The sequence below is a fragment of the Salmo salar genome, chromosome 02 (assembly GCF_965601325.2).
Source record: "Salmo salar chromosome 02, fSalSal1, whole genome shotgun sequence".
NCBI lineage: Eukaryota > Metazoa > Chordata > Actinopteri > Salmoniformes > Salmonidae > Salmo > Salmo salar.
Window position 1 is genome coordinate 98,920,481 of NC_138292.1, and position 22,020 is coordinate 98,942,500.

At 42.0% G+C, this 22,020-nt stretch overlaps 1 protein-coding gene across 1 annotated transcript in view; it reads left to right on the plus strand.

The window, feature by feature from the left end:
* The window catches only part of LOC106593686 (guanine nucleotide-binding protein G(I)/G(S)/G(O) subunit gamma-13), a 62,968-nt gene extending 44,794 nt beyond the window's left edge, over window positions 1–18,174 (plus strand). Inside the window, exons 2-3 of the mRNA XM_045712515.2 lie at window positions 14,819–14,916; window positions 17,760–18,174. Coding sequence (XP_045568471.1) covers window positions 14,819–14,916; window positions 17,760–17,865 — 204 coding nt within the window. The 3' untranslated portion in view covers window positions 17,866–18,174. The remainder of the gene's footprint in view (window positions 1–14,818; window positions 14,917–17,759) is intronic.
* Window positions 18,175–22,020: the final 3,846 nt, after the last annotated feature.

The window sequence follows — 22,020 nt, forward strand, 5'->3', positions numbered from 1 at the left end:
ACTGGTAACAGAGTGTAGATTGTATAGATATGTCTGGTAGCAGAGTGTAGACTGTATAGATATGTCTGGTAGCAGAGTGTAGACTGTATAGATATGTCTGGTAGCAGAGTGTTGTCTGGTAGCAGAGTGTAGACTGTATAGATATGTCTGGTAGCAGAGTGTAGTCTGGATAGATATGTCAGGTAGCAGAGTGTAGTCTGTATATATATGTCTGGTAGCAGAGTGTAGACTTTATAGATATGTCTGGTAGCAGAGTGTAGACTGTATAGATATGTCTGGTAGCAGAGTGTAGACTGTATAGATATGACTGGTAGCAGAGTGTAGACTGGTAACAGAGTGTAGATTGTATAGATATGTCTGGTAGCAGAGAGTAGACTGTATAGATATGTCTGGTAGCAGAGTGTAGACTGTATAGATATGTCTGGTAGCAGAGTGTTGTCTGGTAGCAGAGTGTAGACTGTATAGATATGTCTGGTAGCAGAGTGTAGACTGTATAGATATGACTGGTAGCAGAGTGTAGTCTGTATAGATATGTCTGGTAGCAGAGTGAAGTCTGTATAGATATGTCTGGTAACAGAGTGTAGACTGTATAGATAGCTGGTAGCAGAGTGTAGTGTCTGGTAGGAGAGTGTAGACTGTATAGATATGACTGGTAGCAGAGTGTAGACTGGTAACAGAGTGTAGACTGTATAGATATGTCTCGTAGCAGAGTGTAGACTGTATAGATATGTCTGGTAGCAGAGTGTAATCTGGATAGATATTTCAGGTAGCAGAGTGTAGTCTGTATATATATGTCCGGTAGCAGAGTGTAGACTGTATAGATATGTCTGGTAGCAGAGTGTAGACTGTATAGATATGTCTGGTAGCAGAGTGTAGTCTGTATAGATATGTCTGGTAGCAGAGTGTAGACTGGTAGCAGAGTGTAGACTGTATAGATATGTCTGGTAGCAGAGTGTAGACTGTATAGATATGTCTGGTAGCAGAGTGTAGCCTGTATAGATATGTCTGGTAGCAGAGTGTAACTGGATAGATATGTCGGTAGCAGATGTCGTCTGTATATATATGTCTGGTAGCAGAGTGTAGACTGTATAGATATGTCTGGTAGCAGAGTGTAGACTGTATAGATATGTCTGGTAGCAGAGTGAAGTCTGTATAGATATGTCTGGTAGCAGAGTGTAGACTGTATAGATATGTCTGGTAGGAGAGTGTAAACTGTATAGATATGACTGGTAGCAGAGTGTAGACTGGTAACAGAGTGTAGATTGTATAGATATGGTATAGATATGTCTGGTAGCAGAGTGTAGACTGGTAGCAGAGTGTAGACTGTATAGATATGTCTGGTAGCAGAGTGTAGACTGTATAGATATGTCTGGTAGCAGAGTGTAGCCTGTATAGATATGTCTGGTAGCAGAGTGTAGACTGTAGAGATATGTCTGGTAGCAGAGTGTAGACTGTATAGTTATGACTGGTAGCAGAGTGTAGTGTGTATAGATATGTCTGGTAGCAGAGTGAAGTCTGTATAGATATGTCTGGTAGCAGAGTGTAGACTGTATAGATATGTCTGGTAGGAGAGTGTAGACTGTATAGATATGACTGGTAGCAGAGTGTAGACTGGTAACAGAGTGTAGATTGTATAGATATGTCTGGTAGCAGAGTGTAGACTGTATAGATATGTCTGGTAGCAGAGTGTAGACTGTATAGATATGTCTGGTAGCAGAGTGTAGACTGTATAGATATGTCTGGTAGCAGAGTGTAGACTGTATAGATATGTCTGGTAGCAGAGTGTAGTCTGGATAGATATGTCTGGTAGCAGAGTGTAGTCTGTATAGATATGTCTGGTAGCAGAGTGTAGACTGTATAGATATGTCTGGTAGCAGAGTGTAGACTGTATAGATATGTCTGGTAGCAGAGTGTAGACTGTATAGATATGACTGGTAGCAGAGTGTAGACTGGTAACAGAGTGTAGATTGTATAGATATGTCTGGTAGCAGAGAGTAGACTGTATAGATATGTCTGGTAGCAGAGTGTAGACTGTATAGATATGTCTGGTAGCAGAGTGTTGTCTGGTAGCAGAGTGTAGACTGTATAGATATGTCTGGTAGCAGAGTGTAGACTGTATAGATATGACTGGTAGCAGAGTGTAGTGTGTATAGATATGTCTGGTAGCAGAGTGAAGTCTGTATAGATATGTCTGGTAACAGAGTGTAGACTGTATAGATATGTCTGGTAGGAGAGTGTAGACTGTATAGATATGTCTGGTAGCAGAGTGTAGACTGTATAGATATTTCAGGTAGCAGAGTGTAGTCTGTATATATATGTCCGGTAGCAGAGTGTAGACTTTATAGATATGTCTGGTAGCAGAGTGTAGACTGTATAGATATGTCTGGTAGCAGAGTGTAGACTGTATAGATATGACTGGTAGCAGAGTGTAGACTGCGAGTACGATATTTCTGGTAGCAGAGTGTAGACTGTCTAGATATGTCCGGTAGAAGAGTGTAGACTGTATAGATATGTCTGGTAGCAGAGTGTAGACTGTATAGATATGACTGGTAGCAGGAGTGTAGTCTGTATAGATATGTCTGGTAGCAGAGTGTAGACTGGTAGCAGAGTGTAGACTGTATAGATATGTCTGGTAGCAGAGTGTAGACTGTATAGATATGTCTGGTAGCAGAGTGTAGACTGTATAGATATGTCTGGTAGCAGAGTGTTGTCTGGTAGCAGAGTGTAGACTGTATAGATATGTCTGGTAGCAGAGTGTAGACTGTATAGATATGACTGGTAGCAGAGTGTAGTGTGTATAGATATGTCTGGTAGCAGAGTGAAGTCTGTATAGATATGTCTGGTAACAGAGTGTAGACTGTATAGATATGTCTGGTAGGAGAGTGTAGACTGTATAGATATGACTGGTAGCAGAGTGTAGACTGGTAACAGAGTGTAGACTGTATAGATATGTCTCGTAGCAGAGTGTAGACTGTATAGATATGTCTGGTAGCAGAGTGTAATCTGGATAGATATTTCAGGTAGCAGAGTGTCGTCTGTATATATATGTCCGGTAGCAGAGTGTAGACTGTATAGATATGTCTGGTAGCAGAGTGTAGACTGTATAGATATGACTGGTAGAGGAGTGTAGTCTGTATAGATATGTCTGGTAGCAGAGTGTAGACTGGTAGCAGAGTGTAGACTGTATAGATATGTCTGGTAGCAGAGTGTAGACTGTATAGATATGTCTGGTAGCAGAGTGTAGCCTGTATAGATATGTCTGGTAGCAGAGTGTAGACTGTAGAGATATGTCTGGTAGCAGAGTGAAGTCTGTATAGATATGTCTGGTAGCAGAGTGTAGACTGTATAGATATGTCTGGTAGGAGAGTGTAAACTGTATAGATATGACTGGTAGCAGAGTGTAGACTGGTAACAGAGTGTAGATTGTATAGATATGTCTGGTAGCAGAGTGTAGACTGTATAGATATGTCTGGTAGCAGAGTGTAGACTGTATAGATATGTCTGGTAGCAGAGTGTAGACTGTATAGATATGTCTGGTAGCAGAGTGTAGTCTGGATAGATATGTCAGGTAGCAGAGTGTAGTCTGTATATATATGTCTGGTAGCAGAGTGTAGACTGTATAGATATGTCTGGTAGCAGAGTGTAGACTGTATAGATATGTCTGGTAGCAGAGTGTAGACTGTATAGATATGTCTGGTAGCAGAGTGTAGACTGTATAGATATGACTGGTAGCAGAGTGTAGACTGGTAACAGAGTGTAGATTGTATAGATATGTCTGGTAGCAGAGTGTAGACTGTATAGATATGTCTGGTAGCAGAGTGTAGACTTTATAGATATGTCTGGTAGCAGAGTGTAGACTGTCTAGATATGTCTGGTAGAAGAGTGTAGACTGTATAGATATGTCTGGTAGCAGAGTGTAGACTGTATAGATATGTCTGGTAGCAGAGTGTAGACTGTATAGATATGACTGGTAGCAGAGTGTAGACTGGTAACAGAGTGTAGATTGTATAGATATGTCTGGTAGCAGAGTGTAGACTGTATAGATATGTCTGGTAGCAGAGTGTAGACTGTATAGATATGTCTGGTAGCAGAATGTTGTCTGGTAGCAGAGTGTAGACTGTATAGATATGTCTGGTAGCAGAGTGTAGACTGTATAGATATGTCTGGTAGCAGAGTGTAACCTGTATAGATATGTCTGGTAGCAGAGTGTAGACTGTAGAGATATGTCTGGTAGCAGAGTGTAGTCTGTATAGATATGTCAGGTAGCAGAGTGTAGTCTGTATATATATGTCTGGTAGCAGAGTGTAGACTGTATAGATATGTCTGGTAGCAGAGTGTAGACTGTCTAGATATGTCTGGTAGAAGAGTGTAGACTGTATAGATATGTCTGGTAGCAGACTGTAGACTGTATAGATATGACTGGTAGCAGAGTGTAGAATGTATAGATATGTCTGGTAGCAGAGTGTAGACTGTATAGATATGTCTGGTAGCAGAGTGTAGACTGTATAGATATGTCTGGTAGCAGAGTGTATTCTGTATAGATATGTCTGGTAGCAGAGTGTAGACTGTATAGATATGTCTGGTAGCAGAGTGTAGACTGTATAGATATGTCTGGTAGCAGAGTGTAGTCTGTATAGATATGTCAGGTAGCAGAGTGTAGACTGTATAGATATGTCTGGTAGCAGAGTGTAGACTGTATAGATATGTCTGGTAGCAGAGTGTAGACTGTATAGATATGTCTGGTAGCAGAGTGTAGTCTGGATAGATATGTCAGGTAGCAGAGTGTAGTCTGTATATATATGTCTGGTAGCAGAGTGTAGACTTTATAGATATGTCTGGTAGCAGAGTGTAGACTGTATAGATATGTCTGGTAGCAGAGTGTAGACTGTATAGATATGACTGGTAGCAGAGTGTAGACTGGTAACAGAGTGTAGATTGTATAGATATGTCTGGTAGCAGAGAGTAGACTGTATAGATATGTCTGGTAGCAGAGTGTAGACTGTATAGATATGTCTGGTAGCAGAGTTTTGTCTGGTAGCAGAGTGTAGACTGTATAGATATGTCTGGTAGCAGAGTGTAGACTGTATAGATATGACTGGTAGCAGAGTGTAGTGTGTATAGATATGTCTGGTAGCAGAGTGAAGTCTGTATAGATATGTCTGGTAACAGAGTGTAGACTGTATAGATATGTCTGGTAGGAGAGTGTAGACTGTATAGATATGACTGGTAGCAGAGTGTAGACTGGTAACAGAGGGTAGACTGTATAGATATGTCTCGTAGCAGAGTGTAGACTGTATAGATATGTCTGGTAGCAGAGTGTAATCTGGATAGATATTTCAGGTAGCAGAGTGTAGTCTGTATATATATGTCCGGTAGCAGAGTGTAGACTTTATAGATATGTCTGGTAGCAGAGTGTAGACTGTATAGATATGTCTGGTAGCAGAGTGTAGACTGTATAGATATGACTGGTAGCAGAGTGTAGACTGGCAACAGAGTGTAGTCTGTATATATATGTCTGGTAGCAGAGTGTAGACTATCTAGATATGTCTGGTAGAAGAGTGTAGACTGTATAGATATGTCTGGTAGCAGAGTGTAGACTGTATAGATATGACTGGTAGCAGAGTGTAGTCTGTATAGATATGTCTGGTAGCAGAGTGTAGACTGGTAGCAGAGTGTAGACTGTATAGATATGTCTGGTAGCAGAGTGTAGACTGTATAGATATGTCTGGTAGCAGAGTGTAGCCTGTATAGATATGTCTGGTAGCAGAGTGTAGACTGTAGAGATATGTCTGGTAGCAGAGTGTAGACTGTATAGATATGACTGGTAGCAGAGTGTAGTGTGTATAGATATGTCTGGTAGCAGAGTGAAGTCTGTATAGATATGTCTGGTAGCAGAGTGTAGACTGTATAGATATGTCTGGTAGGAGTGTGTAGACTGTATAGATATGACTGGTAGCAGAGTGTAGACTGGTAACAGAGTGTAGATTGTATAGATATGTCTGGTAGCAGAGTGTAGACTGTATAGATATGTCTGGTAGCAGAGTGTAGACTGTATAGATATGTCTGGTAGCAGAGTGTAGACTGTATAGATATGTCTGGTAGCAGAGTGTAGACTGTATAGATATGTCTGGTAGCAGAGTGTAGTCTGGATAGATATGTCAGGTAGCAGAGTGTAGTCTGTATATATATGTCTGGTAGCAGAGTGTAGACTTTATAGATATGTCTGGTAGCAGAGTGTAGACTGTATAGATATGTCTGGTAGCAGAGTGTAGACTGTATAGATATGACTGGTAGCAGAGTGTAGACTGGTAACAGAGTGTAGATTGTATAGATATGTCTGGTAGCAGAGTGTAGACTGTATAGATATGTCTGGTAGCAGAGTGTAGACTGTATAGATATGTCTGGTAGCAGAGTGTTGTCTGGTAGCAGAGTGTAGACTGTATAGATATGTCTGGTAGCAGAGTGTAGACTGTATAGATATGTCTGGTAGCAGAGTGTAACCTGTATAGATATGTCTGGTAGCAGAGTGTAGACTGTAGAGATATGTCTGGTAGCAGAGTGTAGTCTGTATAGATATGTCAGGTAGCAGAGTGTAGTCTGTATATATATGTCTGGTAGCAGAGTGTAGACTGTATAGATATGTCTGGTAGCAGAGTGTAGACTGTCTAGATATGTCTGGTAGAAGAGTGTAGACTGTATAGATATGTCTGGTAGCAGACTGTAGACTGTATAGATATGACTGGTAGCAGAGTGTAGAATGTATAGATATGTCTGGTAGCAGAGTGTAGACTGTATAGATATGTCTGGTAGCAGAGTGTAGACTGTATAGATATGTCTGGTAGCAGAGTGTATTCTGTATAGATATGTCTGGTAGCAGAGTGTAGACTGTATAGATATGTCTGGTAGCAGAGTGTAGACTGTATAGATATGTCTGGTAGCAGAGTGTAGTCTGGATAGATATGTCAGGTAGCAGAGTGTAGTCTGTATATATATGTCTGGTAGCAGAGTGTAGACTTTATAGATATGTCTGGTAGCAGAGTGTAGACTGTATAGATATGTCTGGTAGCAGAGTGTAGACTGTATAGATATGACTGGTAGCAGAGTGTAGACTGGTAACAGAGTGTAGATTGTATAGATATGTCTGGTAGCAGAGTGTAGACTGTATAGATATGTCTGGTAGCAGAGTGTAGACTGTATAGATATGTCTGGTAGCAGAGTGTTGTCTGGTAGCAGAGTGTAGACTGTATAGATATGTCTGGTAGCAGAGTGTAGACTGTATAGATATGTCTGGTAGCAGAGTGTAACCTGTATAGATATGTCTGGTAGCAGAGTGTAGACTGTAGAGATATGTCTGATAGCAGAGTGTAGTCTGTATAGATATGTCAGGTAGCAGAGTGTAGTCTTTATATATATATGTCTGGTAGCAGAGTGTAGACTGTATAGATATGTCTGGGAGCAGAGTGTAGACTGTCTAGATATGTCTGGTAGAAGAGTGTAGACTGTATAGATATGTCTGGTAGCAGACTGTAGACTGTATAGATATGACTGGTAGCAGAGTGTAGAATGTATAGATATGTCTGGTAGCAGAGTGTAGACTGTATAGATATGTCTGGTAGCAGAGTGTAGACTGTATAGATATGTCTGGTAGCAGAGTGTATTCTGTATAGATATGTCTGGTAGCAGAGTGTAGACTGTATAGATATGTCTGGTAGCAGAGTGTAGACTGTATAGATATGTCTGGTAGCAGAGTGTAGTCTGTATATATATGTCTGGTAGCAGAGTGTAGTCTGTATATATATGTCTGGTAGCAGAGTGTAGACTGTATAGATATGTCAGGTAGCAGAGTGTAGTCTTTATATATATATGTCTGGTAGCAGAGTGTAGACTGTATAGATATGTCTGGGAGCAGAGTGTAGACTGTCTAGATATGTCTGGTAGAAGAGTGTAGACTGTATAGATATGTCTGGTAGCAGACTGTAGACTGTATAGATATGACTGGTAGCAGAGTGTAGAATGTATAGATATGTCTGGTAGCAGAGTGTAGACTGTATAGATATGTCTGGTAGCAGAGTGTAGACTGTATAGATATGTCTGGTAGCAGAGTGTATTCTGTATAGATATGTCTGGTAGCAGAGTGTAGACTGTATAGATATGTCTGGTAGCAGAGTGTAGACTGTATAGATATGTCTGGTAGCAGAGTGTAGTCTGTATATATATGTCTGGTAGCAGAGTGTAGTCTGTATATATATGTCTGGTAGCAGAGTGTAGACTGTATAGATATGTCTGGTAGCAGAGTGTAGACTGTATAGATATGTCTGGTAGCAGAGTGTAGACTGTATAGATATGTCTGGTAGCAGAGTGTAGTCTGGATAGATATGTCAGGTAGCAGAGTGTAGTCTGTATATATATGTCTGGTAGCAGAGTGTAGACTTTATAGATATGTCTGGTAGCAGAGTGTAGACTGTATAGATATGTCTGGTAGCAGAGTGTAGACTGTATAGAAATGACTGGTAGCAGAGTGTAGACTGGTAACAGAGTGTAGATTGTATAGATATGTCTGGTAGCAGAGAGTAGACTGTATAGATATGTCTGGTAGCAGAGTGTAGACTGTATAGATATGTCTGGTAGCAGAGTTTTGTCTGGTAGCAGAGTGTAGACTGTATAGATATGACTGGTAGCAGAGTGTAGTGTGTATAGATATGTCTGGTAGCAGAGTGAAGTCTGTATAGATATGTCTGGTAACAGAGTGTAGACTGTATAGATATGTCTGGTAGGAGAGTGTAGACTGTATAGATATGACTGGTAGCAGAGTGTAGACTGGTAACAGAGTGTAGACTGTATAGATATGTCTCGTAGCAGAGTGTAGACTGTATAGATATGTCTGGTAGCAGAGTGTAGACTGTATAGATATGTCTGGTAGCAGAGTTTTGTCTGGTAGCAGAGTGTAGACTGTATAGATATGTCTGGTAGCAGAGTGTAGACTGTATAGATATGACTGGTAGCAGAGTGTAGTGTGTATAGATATGTCTGGTAGCAGAGTGAAGTCTGTATAGATATGTCTGGTAACAGAGTGTAGACTGTATAGATATGTCTGGAAGGAGAGTGTAGACCTGGTAGCAGAGTGTAGACTGTATAGATATGTCTGGTAGCAGAGTGTAGACTGTATAGATATGTCTGGTAGCAGAGTGTAGCCTGTATAGATATGTCTGGTAGCAGAGTGTAGACTGTAGAGATATGTCTGGTAGCAGAGTGTAGACTGTATAGATATGACTGGTAGCAGAGTGTAGTGTGTATAGATATGTCTGGTAGCAGAGTGAAGTCTGTATAGATATGTCTGGTAGCAGAGTGTAGACTGTATAGATATGTCTGGTAGGAGAGTGTAGACTGTATAGATATGACTGGTAGCAGAGTGTAGACTGGTAACAGAGTGTAGATTGTATAGATATGTCTGGTAGCAGAGTGTAGACTGTATAGATATGTCTGGTAGCAGAGTGTAGACTGTATAGATATGTCTGGTAGCAGAGTGTAGACTGTATAGATATGTCTGGTAGCAGAGTGTAGACTGTATAGATATGTCTGGTAGCAGAGTGTAGTCTGGATAGATATGTCAGGTAGCAGAGTGTAGTGTGTATAGATATGTCTGGTAGCAGAGTGAAGTCTGTATAGATATGTCTGGTAACAGAGTGTAGACTGTATAGATATGTCTGGTAGGAGAGTGTAGACTGTATAGATATGACTGGTAGCAGAGTGTAGACTGGTAACAGAGTGTAGACTGTATAGATATGTCTCGTAGCAGTGTGTAGACTGTATAGATATGTCTGGTAGCAGAGTGTAATCTGGATAGATATTTCAGGTAGCAGAGTGTAGTCTGTATATATATGTCCGGTAGCAGAGTGTAGACTTTATAGATATGTCTGGTAGCAGAGTGTAGACTGTATAGATATGTCTGGTAGCAGAGTGTAGACTGTATAGATATGACTGGTAGCAGAGTGTAGACTGGTAACAGAGTGTAGTCTGTATATATATGTCTGGTAGCAGAGTGTAGACTATCTAGATATGTCTGGTAGAAGAGTGTAGACTGTATAGATATGTCTGGTAGCAGAGTGTAGACTGTATAGATATGACTGGTAGCAGAGTGTAGTCTGTATAGATATGTCTGGTAGCAGAGTGTAGACTGGTAGCAGAGTGTAGACTGTATAGATATGTCTGGTAGCAGAGTGTAGACTGTATAGATATGTCTGGTAGCAGAGTGTAGCCTGTATAGATATGTCTGGTAGCAGAGTGTAGACTGTAGAGATATGTCTGGTAGCAGAGTGTAGACTGTATAGATATGACTGGTAGCAGAGTGTAGTGTGTATAGATATGTCTGGTAGCAGAGTGAAGTCTGTATAGATATGTCTGGTAGCAGAGTGTAGACTGTATAGATATGTCTGGTAGGAGAGTGTAGACTGTATAGATATGACTGGTAGCAGAGTGTAGACTGGTAACAGAGTGTAGATTGTATAGATATGTCTGGTAGCAGAGTGTAGACTGTATAGATATGTCTGGTAGCAGAGTGTAGACTGTATAGATATGTCTGGTAGCAGAGTGTAGACTGTATAGATATGTCTGGTAGCAGAGTGTAGACTGTATAGATATGTCTGGTAGCAGAGTGTAGTCTGGATAGATATGTCAGGTAGCAGAGTGTAGTCTGTATATATATGTCTGGTAGCAGAGTGTAGACTTTATAGATATGTCTGGTAGCAGAGTGTAGACTGTATAGATATGTCTGGTAGCAGAGTGTAGACTGTATAGATATGACTGGTAGCAGAGTGTAGACTGGTAACAGAGTGTAGATTGTATAGATATGTCTGGTAGCAGAGTGTAGACTGTATAGATATGTCTGGTAGCAGAGTGTAGACTGTATAGATATGTCTGGTAGCAGAGTGTTGTCTGGTAGCAGAGTGTAGACTGTATAGACATGTCTGGTAGCAGAGTGTAGACTGTATAGATATGTCTGGTAGCAGAGTGTAACCTGTATAGATATGTCTGGTAGCAGAGTGTAGACTGTAGAGATATGTCTGGTAGCAGAGTGTAGTCTGTATATATATGTCTGGTAGCAGAGTGTAGACTGTATAGATATGTCTGGTAGCAGAGTGTAGACTGTCTAGATATGTCTGGTAGAAGAGTGTAGACTGTATAGATATGTCTGGTAGCAGACTGTAGACTGTATAGATATGACTGGTAGCAGAGTGTAGAATGTATAGATTTGTCTGGTAGCAGAGTGTAGACTGTATAGATATGTCTGGTAGCAGAGTGTAGACTGTATAGATATATCTGGTAGCAGAGTGTAGACTGTCTAGATATGTCTGGTAGAAGAGTATAGACTGTATAGATATGACTGGTAGCAGAGTGTAGAATGTATAGATATGTCTGGTAGCAGAGTGTAGACTGTATAGATATGTCTGGTAGCAGAGTGTAGACTGTATAGATATGTCTGGTAGCAGAGTGTAGACTGTATAGATATGTCTGGTAGCAGAGTGTAGACTGGTAGCAGAGTGTAGACTGTATAGATATGTCTGGTAGCAGAGTGTAGACTGTATAGATATGTCTGGTAGCAGAGTGTAGCCTGTATAGATATGTCTGGTAGCAGAGTGTAGACTGTAGAGATATGTCTGGTAGCAGAGTGTAGACTGTATAGATATGACTGGTAGCAGAGTGTAGTGTGTATAGATATGTCTGGTAGCAGAGTGAAGTCTGTATAGATATGTCTGGTAGCAGAGTGTAGACTGTATAGATATGTCTGGTAGGAGAGTGTAGACTGTATAGATATGACTGGTAGCAGAGTGTAGACTGGTAACAGAGTGTAGATTGTATAGATATGTCTGGTAGCAGAGTGTAGACTGTATAGATATGTCTGGTAGCAGAGTGTAGACTGTATAGATATGTCTGGTAGCAGAGTGTAGACTGTATAGATATGTCTGGTAGCAGAGTGTAGACTGTATAGATATGTCTGGTAGCAGAGTGTAGTCTGGATAGATATGTCAGGTAGCAGAGTGTAGTCTGTATATATATGTCTGGTAGCAGAGTGTAGACTTTATAGATATGTCTGGTAGCAGAGTGTAGACTGTATAGATATGTCTGGTAGCAGAGTGTAGACTGTATAGATATGTCTGTTAGCAGAGTGTAGCCTGTATAGATATGTCTGGTAGCAGAGTGTAGACTGTATAGATATGTCTGGTAGCAGAGTGTAGACTGTATAGATATGTATGGTAGCAGAGTGTTGTCTGGTAGCAGAGTGTAGACTGTATAGATATGTCTGGTAGCAGAGTGTAGACTGTATAGATATGTCTGGTAGCAGAGTGTAACCTGTATAGATATGTCTGGTAGCAGAGTGTAGACTGTAGAGATATGTCTGGTAGCAGAGTGTAGTCTGTAAAGATATGTCAGGTAGCAGAGTGTAGTCTGTATATATATGTCTGGTAGCAGAGTGTAGACTGTATAGATATGTCTGGTAGCAGAGTGTAGACTGTCTAGATATGTCTGGTAGAAGAGTGTAGACTGTATAGATATGTCTGGTAGCAGACTGTAGACTGTATAGATATGACTGGTAGCAGAGTGTAGAATGTATAGATTTGTCTGGTAGCAGAGTGTAGACTGTATAGATATGTCTGGTAGCAGAGTGTAGACTGTATAGATATGTCTGGTAGCAGAGTGTAGACTGTCTAGATATGTCTGGTAGAAGAGTGTAGACTGTATAGATATGTCTGGTAGCAGACTGTAGACTGTATAGATATGACTGGTAGCAGAGTGTAGAATGTATAGATATGTCTGGTAGCAGAGTGTAGACTGTATAGATATGTCTGGTAGCAGAGTGTAGACTGTATAGATATGTCTGGTAGCAGAGTGTATTCTGTATAGATATGTCTGGTAGCAGAGTGTAGACTGTATAGATATGTCTGGTAGCAGAGTGTAGACTGTATAGATATGTCTGGTAGCAGAGTGTAGTCTGTATAGATATGTCAGGTAGCAGAGTGTAGTCTGTATATATATGTCTGGTAGCAGAGTGTAGTCTGTATATATATGTCTGGTAGCAGAGTGTAGACTGTATAGATATGTCCGGTAGCAGAGTGTAGACTGTATAGATATGTCTGGTAGCAGAGTGTAGACTGTATAGATATGACTGGTAGCAGAGTGTAGTCTGTATAGATATGTCTTTTAGTAGAGTGTAGACTGTATAGATATGTCTGGTAGCAGAGTGTAGACTGGTAGCAGAGTGTAGACTGTATAGATATGACTGGTAGCAGAGTGTAGTCTGTATAGATAAGTCTGGTAGCAAAGTGTAGACTGGTAGCAGAGTGTAGACTGTATAGATATGTCTGGTAGCAGAGTGTAGTCTGTATAGATATGTCTGGTAGCAGAGTGTAGTCTGTATAGATATGTCTGGTAGCAGAGTGTAGACTGGTAGCAGAGTGTAGTCTGTATAGATATGTCTGGTTGCAGAGTGTAGACAGTATAGATATGTCTGGTAGCAGATTGTAGTCTGTATAGATATGTCTGGTAGCAGAGTGTAGACTGGTAGCAGAGTGTAGACTGTATAGATATGTCTGGTAGCAGAGTGTAGACTGGTAGCAGAGTGTAGACTGTATAGATATGTCTGGTAGCAGCGTGTAGACTGGTAGCAGTGTGTATTCTGTATAGATATGTCTGGTAGCAGAATGTAGACTGGTAGCAGAGTGTAGTCTGTATAGATATATCTGGTAGCAGAGTGTAGACTGTATAGATATGTCTGGTAGCAGAGTGTAGACTGTATAGATATGTCTGGTTGCAGAGTGTAGACTGTATAGATATGACTGGTAGCAGAGTGTAGACTGGTAGCAGAGTGTAGACTGTATAGATATGACTTGTAGCAGAGTGTAGACTGGTAGCAGAGTGTAGACTGTATAGATATGTCTGGTAGCAGCATGTAGACTGGTAGCAGTGTGTAGTCTGTATAGATATGTCTGGTAGCAGAGTGTAGACTGGTAGCAGAGTGTAGTCTGTATAGATATGTCTGGTAGCAGAGTGTAGACTGTATAGATATGTCTGGTAGCAGAGTGTTGACTGTATAGATATGTCTGGTAGCAGAGTGTAGACTGGTAGCAGAGTGTAGACTGTATAGATATGTCTGGTAGCAGAGTGTAGTCTGGTAGCAGAGTGTAGCCTGTATAGATATGTCTGGTAACAGAGTGTAGACTGGTAAAAGAGTGTAGACTGTATAGATATGTCTGGTAGCAGAGTGGAGACTGTATAGATATGACTGGTAGCAGAGTGTAGTCTGTATAGATATGTCTGGTAGCAGAGTGTAGACTGGTAGCAGAGTGTAGACTGTATAGATATGTCTGGTAGCAGTGTGTAGTCTGTATAGATATGTCTGGTAGCAGAGTGTAGACTGGTAGCAGAGTGTAGACTGTATAGATATGTCTGGTAGCAGAGTGTAGACTGTATAGATATGTGTAGTGATTGTATGGTATGTGACATGTCACAATAATGTGTGTATTATGTAACGTGTGTATAATGTAATGTGTATATAATGTAATGTGTGTATAATGTAATGTGTGTATTATGTAATGTGTGTATTATGTAACGTGTGTATTATGTTGTGTGTATTATGTAATGTGTGTATAAAGTAATGTGTGTATTATGTCATGTGTGTATTATGTAATGTGTGTATTATGTAACGTGTGTATTATGTTGTGTGTATTATGTAATGTGTGTATAAAGTAATGTGTGTATTATGTCATGTGTGTATTATGTAATGTGTGTATTATGTAACGTGTGTATTATGTAATGTGAGCAGATGGAGGACCTGGACCTTCCCCAGATGAAGAGAGAGGTGGAGAGTCTTCAGTACCAGCTGGCCATCAACCGAGAGAAATCCTCCATCACTGTTACTGAGTAGGTAGTGTCCTTCTGGTCTCTGTCCCCAGTGTCCTTCTGGTCTCTGTCCCCAGTGTCCTTCTGGTCTCTGTCCCCAGTGTCCTTCTGGTCTCTGTCCCCAGTGTCCTTCTGGTCTCTGTCCCCAGTGTCCTTCTGGTCTCTGTCCCAGTGTCCTTCTGGTCTCTGTTCCCAGTGTCCTTTTGGTTTCTGTCCCCAGTGTCCTTCTGGTCTCTGTCCCAGTGTCCTTCTGGTCTCTGTCCCAGTGTCCTTCTGGTCTCTGTCCCAGTGTCCTTCTGGTCCCTACCCCCAGTGTCCTTCTGGTCTCTACCCCCAGTGTCCTTCTGTTCTCTACCCCCAGTGTCCTTCTGGTCTCTACCCCCAGTGTCCTTCTGGTCCCTACCCCCAGTCTCCTTCTGGTCACTACCCCCAGTGTCCTTCTGGTCTCTACCCCCAGTGTCCTTCTGGTCTCTGTCCCCAGTGTCCTTCTTGTCTCTGTCCCCAGTGTCCTTCTGGTCTCTACCCCCAGTGTCCTTCTGGTCTCTACCCCCAGTGTTCCTTCTGGTCTCTACCCCCAGTGTTCCTTCTGGTCTCTACCCCCAGTGTTCCTTCTGGTCTCTACCCCCAGTGTTCCTTCTGGTCTCTGTCCCCAGTGTCCTTCTGGTCTCTGTCCCAGTGTCCTTCTGGTCTCTGTCCCCAGTAGTATGATAGGTGTTGTTGTACAGGGTCAGCCATAGTAGTATGATAGGTGTTGTTGTACAGGATCAGCCATAGTAGTATGATAGGTGTTGTTTTACAGGGTCAGCCATAGTAGTATGATAGGTGTTGTTGTACAGGGTCAGCCATAGTAGTATGATAGGTGTTTTTGTACAGGGTCAGCCATAGTAGTATGATAGGTGTTGTTGTACAGGGTCAGCCATAGTAGTATGATAGGTGTTGTTGTACAGGGTCAGCCATAGTAGTATGATAGGTGTTGTTGTACAGGGTCTGTCATAGTAGTATGATAGGTGTTGTTTTACAGGGTCAGCCATAGTGGTATGATAGGTGTTGTTGTACAGGGTCAGCCATAGTGGTATGATAGGTGTTGTTGTACAGGGTCAGCCATAGTAGTATGATAGGTGTTGTTGTACAGGGTCAGCCATAGTAGTATGATAGGTGTTGTTTTACAGGGTCAGCCATAGTAGTATGATAGGTGTTGTTGTACAGGGTCAGCCATAGTAGTATGACAGGTGTTGTTGTACAGGGTCAGCCATAGTAGTATGTCCCTCCCTGGAAATCATTATGGGTTTAAATGCCTTGCTCAAGGTCACATCAACAGGTTGTTCAGCTTGTTCCGCTCCGGTATTCAAACCAGCGACCTTTCGTTGACCGGCCCAGTGCTCTAACCACTAGGCTGTTGCACTTTGGTTGACATATTTAAAGCTGTTCAGGCAGAAACAATAGTGAATAGTGAATAGTTTGGATTGTTGGGTCAGGTTGTAAAAACAAAAGTCTCATCTAGGATTCAATCTAGCATCCTTGTCTACGCCTGTGATTCAATCTAGCAACCCTGTCTAAGTCTGGGATTCAATCTAGCAACCTTGTCTAAGTCCGGGATTCAAACTAGCAACCTTGTCTACGTCCTGGAATCAATCTAGCAACCTTGTCTAAGTCTGGGATTCAATCTAGCAACCTTGTCTATGACCGGGATTCAATCTAGCAACCTTGTCTAAGTCTGGGATTCAATCTAGCAACCTTGTCTACGCCCGGGATTCAAACTAGCAACCTTGTCTAAGTTCGGGATTCAAACTAGCAACCTTGTCTAAGTTCGGGATTCAATCTAGCAACCTTGTCTAAGTCCGGGATTCAAACTAGCAATCTTGTCTAAGTCTGGGATTCAAACTAGCAACCTTGTCGAAGTCCGGGATTCAAACTAGCAACCTTGTCTAAGTCCGGGATTCAAACTAGCAACCTTGTCTAAGTCCGGGATTCAATCTAGCAACCTTGTCTAAGTCTGGGATTCAATCTAGCAACCTTGTCTACGCCCGGGATTCAAACTAGCAACCTTGTCTAAGTTCGGGATTCAAACTAGCAACCTTGTCTAAGTTCGGGATTCAATCTAGCAACCTTGTCTAAGTCCGGGATTCAAACTAGCAATCTTGTCGAAGTCCGGGATTCAAGCTAGCAACCTTGTCTAAGTCCGGGATTCAATCTAGCAACCTTGTCTAAGTCTGGGATTCAATCTAGCAACCTTGTCTAAGTCTGGGATTCAAACTAGCAACCTTGTCTAAGTCTGGGATTCAAACCCATCGTGGGTTTATAAAGGCAAATGTTTCCGCCTTCGGGGAGATCCTATTCGCGGTAAACGCTGTCGGCCCAATCAGAACCTTTAAAAAACACCTAGAACCTCAACCTGAGATCGGATTGAATCCCAGTGGATCGAGGGGTGTGGTCTAACAGGGGTGTGGTCTAACGTAACGGGGTGTGGTCTAACAGGGTGTGGTCTAACAGGGTGGGTGTGGTCTAACAGGGTGGGTGTGGTCTAACGGGGGGGTGGTCTAACAGGGTGGGTGTGGTCTAACAGGGTGGGTGTGGTCTAACAGGGTGGGTATGGTCTAACGGGGGTGTGGTCTAACATGGTGGGTGTGGTCTAACGGGGTGTGGTCTAACAGGGTGGGTATGGTCTAACTGGGGTGTGGTCTAACAGGGTGGGTATGGTCTAACAGGGGTGTGGTCTAACAGGGTGGGTATGGTCTAACGGGGGTGTGGTCTAACGGGGTGTGTGTGTGTGTGTGTGTGTGTGTGTGTGTGTGTGTGTGTGTGTGTGTGTGTGTGTGTGTGTGTGTGTGTGTGTGTGTGTGCGTGTGTGTGTGTTCTCTCGGCAGGCTGGTGAAATGGATCGAGGGGTGTGTGTGTGATGACCCGTTCCTGAACCCAGAGCTGATGAGGGCCAACCCCTGGGTGGAGAAAGGCAAATGTGTGATCCTCTAACGGACGCACACACGGATACACACACACACACACACACACCAAGTTATCCCGTCCTATTTATTTGTACATCCATGTCTATGGTTTTAGTTGAAAGTAGTCCCCTTCCTTCCTGTGAGCAGAATGTCCTGCATTGAAAGTAGTCCCCTTCCTTCCTGTGAGCAGAATGTCCTGCATTGAAAGTAGTCCCCTTCCTTCCTTTGAGCAGCATGTCCTGCATTGAAAGTAGCTTTGCTAAGAGCTTTGTTAAAAGAAACAGAAGTTTGTTGTTAACTAAAATCACACTTTTTATTGGCTGTTTCCACTGTCAATCAGAATACAAATGTTTTTATTGGCTGTTTCCACTGTCAATCAGAATACAAATGTTTTATTGGCTGTTTCCACTGTCAATCAGAATACAAATGTTTTTATTGGCTGTTTCCACTGTCAATCAGAATACAAATGTTTTTATTGGCTGTTTCCACTGTCAATCAGAATACAAATGTTTTTATTGGCTGTTTCCACTGTCAATCAAACATAATAAAGAGGTGGTTTGACAGATTGACTCATGGTCATTTACATACTAACATTCTAACGTGTGTGTGTGTGTACGGTGTGTGTACGGTATGTGTGTGTGTGTACGGTGTGTGTGTGAATGGTGAGTGTGTGAATGGTGAGTGTGTGTACGGTGTGTGTGTGAATGGTGAGTGTGTGTATGGTGTGTGTGTGCACGGTGTGTGTGTGTGTGTGTGTGTACGGTGTGTGTGTGTACGGTGTGTGTGTGTGTGCGTGTGCGCGCCCGTGTGTTTGTGTGTACGGTAAGTGTGTGTACAGTGTGTGTGTGTGTGTGTGTGTGTGTGTGTGTGTGTCTGTGTGTGTGTACGGTAAGTGTGTGTGCGTGCACGGTGTGTGTGTGTGTACTGTGTGCGTGTGTGTGTGTGTGTGTGTGTACGGTGAATCAGAGATGCTATGTTAAATGTATTGTAACCTGTAGCAGAGATGCTATGTTAAATGTATTGTTACCTGTAGCAGAGATTCTACGTTAAATGTAGCAGAGATTCTACGTTAAATGTAATGTTACCTGAATCAGAGATTCTACGTTAAATGTAATGTTACCTGAATCAGAGATTCTACGTTAAATGTATTGTAACCTGTAGCAGAGATTCTACGTTAAATGTAATGTTACCTGAATCAGAGATTCTACGTTAAATGTAATGTTACCTGAATCAGAGATTCTACGTTAAATGTAATGTTACCTGTAGCAGAGATTCTACGTTAAATGTATTGTTACCTGAATCAGAGATTCTACGTTAAATGTAATGTTACCTGAATCAGAGATGCTATGTTAAATGTAATGTTACCTGTAGCAGAGACCACCTGTGGTTTCTCCTTTGGGGCGACGGCTCGGCCGAAGAAATCCACCTCCGGCTGCAACACAGACGACATTTTAGTAATTTAACACCAATACTGTTATTAACCTGGTTTCAGAGACTAATACACACCATTAACCTGGTTTCAGAGTCTAATACACACCATCTGTCAATAACCTGGTTTCAGAGTCTAATACACACCATCTGTCTTTAACCTGGTTTCAGAGACTAATACACACCATCTGTTATTAACCTGGTTTCAAAGTCTAATACACACCATTAACCTGGTTTCAAAGTCTAATACACACCATCTGTTATTAACCTGGTTTCAGAGTCTAATACACACCACCTGCCATTAACCTGGTTTCAGAGTCTAATACACACCATCTGTTATTAACCTGGTTTCAGAGTCTAATACACACCATCTGTCATTAACCTGTGTTCAGAGTCTAATACACACTATTAACCTGGTTTCATTAACCTGGTTTCAGAGTCTAGTACACACCACCTGTCATTAACCTGGTTTCAGAGTCTAATACACACCATCTGTTATTAACCTGGTTTCAGAGTCTAATACACACCATTAACCTGGTTTCAGAGTCTAATACACACCATCTGTTATTAACCTGGTTTCAGAGTCTAATACACACCATCTCTTATTAACCTGGTTTCAGAGTCTAATACACACCACCTGTTATTAACCTGGTTTCAGAGTCTAATACACACCATCTGTTATTAACCTGGTTTCAGAGTCTAATACACACCATCTGTCATTAACCTGGTTTCAGAGTCTAATACACACCATTAACCTGGTTTCAGAGTCTAATACACACCATTAACCTGGTTTCAGAGTCTAATACACACCATCTGTTATTAACCTGGTTTCAGAGTCTAATACACACCATCTGTCATTAACCTGGTTTCAGAGTCTAATACACACCATTAACCTGGTTTCAGAGTCTAATACACACCATCTGTTATTAACCTGGTTTCAGAGTCTAATACACACCATTAACCTGGTTTCCGAGTCTAATACACACCATCTGTCATTAACCTGGTTTCAGAGACTAATACACACCATTAACCTGGTTTCAGAGTCTAATACACACCATCTGTTATTAACCTGGTTTCAGAGTCTAATACACACCATTAACCTGGTTTCAGAGTCTAATAAACACCATCTGTCATTAACCTGGTTTCAGAGACTAATACACACAATCAGTCTTTAACCTGGTTTCAGAGTCTAATACACACCATCTGTTATTAACCTGGTTTCAGAGTCTAATACACACCATTAACCTGGTTTCAGAGTCTAATACACACCATCTGTTATTAACCTGATTTCAGAGTCTAATACACACCATCTGTCTTTAACCTGGTTTCAGAGACTAATACACACCATCTGTCATTAACCTGGTTTCAGAGTCTAATACACACCATCTGTCTTTAACCTGGTTTCAGAGTCTAATACACACCATCTGTTATTAACCTGGTTTCAGAGTCTAATACACACCATTAACCTGGTTTCAGAGTCTAATACACACCATCTGTCATTAACCTGGTTTCAGAGTCTAATACACACCATCTGTTATTAACCTGGTTTCAGAGTCTAATACACACCATCTGTTATTAACCTGGTTTCAGAGTCTAATACACACCATTTACCTGGTTTCAGAGTCTAATACACACCATCTTCCATTAACCTGGTTTCAGAGTCTAATACACACCACCTGCCATTAACCTGGTTTCAGAGACTAATACACACCATCTGTTATTAACCTGTGTTCAGAGTCTAATACACACCATTTACCTGGTTTCAGAGTGGTGGGGTAGTTCTGTTGTAAGGTCCAGACATGGTGGGGTAGTTCTGCTCTAAGGTCCAGACATGGTGGGGTAGTTCTGCTCTAAGGTCCAGACATGGTGGGGTAGTTCTGTTGTAAGGTCCAGACATGGTGGGGTAGTTCTGCTCTAAGGTCCAGACATGGTGGGGAAGTTCTGTTGTAAGGTCCAGACATGGTGGGGTAGTTCTGTTGTAAGGTCCAGACATGGTGGGGTAGTTCTGTTGTAAGGTCCAGACATGGTGGGGTAGTTCTGCTCTAAGGTCCAGACATGGTGGGGTAGTTCTGCTCTAAGGTCCAGACATGGTGGGGTAGTTCTGCTCTAAGGTCCAGACATGGTGGGGTAGTTCTGTTGTAAGGTCCAGACATGGTGGGGTAGTTCTGCTCTAAGGTCCAGACATGGTGGGGTAGTTCTGCTCTAAGGTCCAGACATGGTGGGGTAGTTCTGTTGTAAGGTCCAGACATGGTGGGGTAGTTCTGCTCTAAGGTCCAGACATGGTGGGGAAGTTCTGTTGTAAGGTCCAGACATGGTGGGGTAGTTCTGTTGTAAGGTCCAGACATGGTGGGGTAGTTCTGCTCTAAGGTCCAGACATGGTGGGGTAGTTCTGCTCTAAGGTCCAGACATGGTGGGGTAGTTCTGCTCTAAGGTCCAGACATGGTGGGGTAGTTCTGTTGTAAGGTCCAGACATGGTGGGGTAGTTCTGCTCTAAGGTCCAGACATGGTGGGGTAGTTCTGCTTTAAGGTCCAGACATGGTGGGGTAGTTCTGTTGTAAGGTCCAGACATGGTGGGGTAGTTCTGCTCTAAGGTCCAGACATGGTGGGGTAGTTCTGTTGTAAGGTCCAGACATGGTGGGGTAGTTCTGCTCTAAGGTCCAGACATGGTGGGGTAGTTCTGCTTTAAGGTCCAGACATGGTGGGGTAGTTCTGCTCTAAGGTCCAGACATGGTGGGGTAGTTCTGCTCTAAGGTCC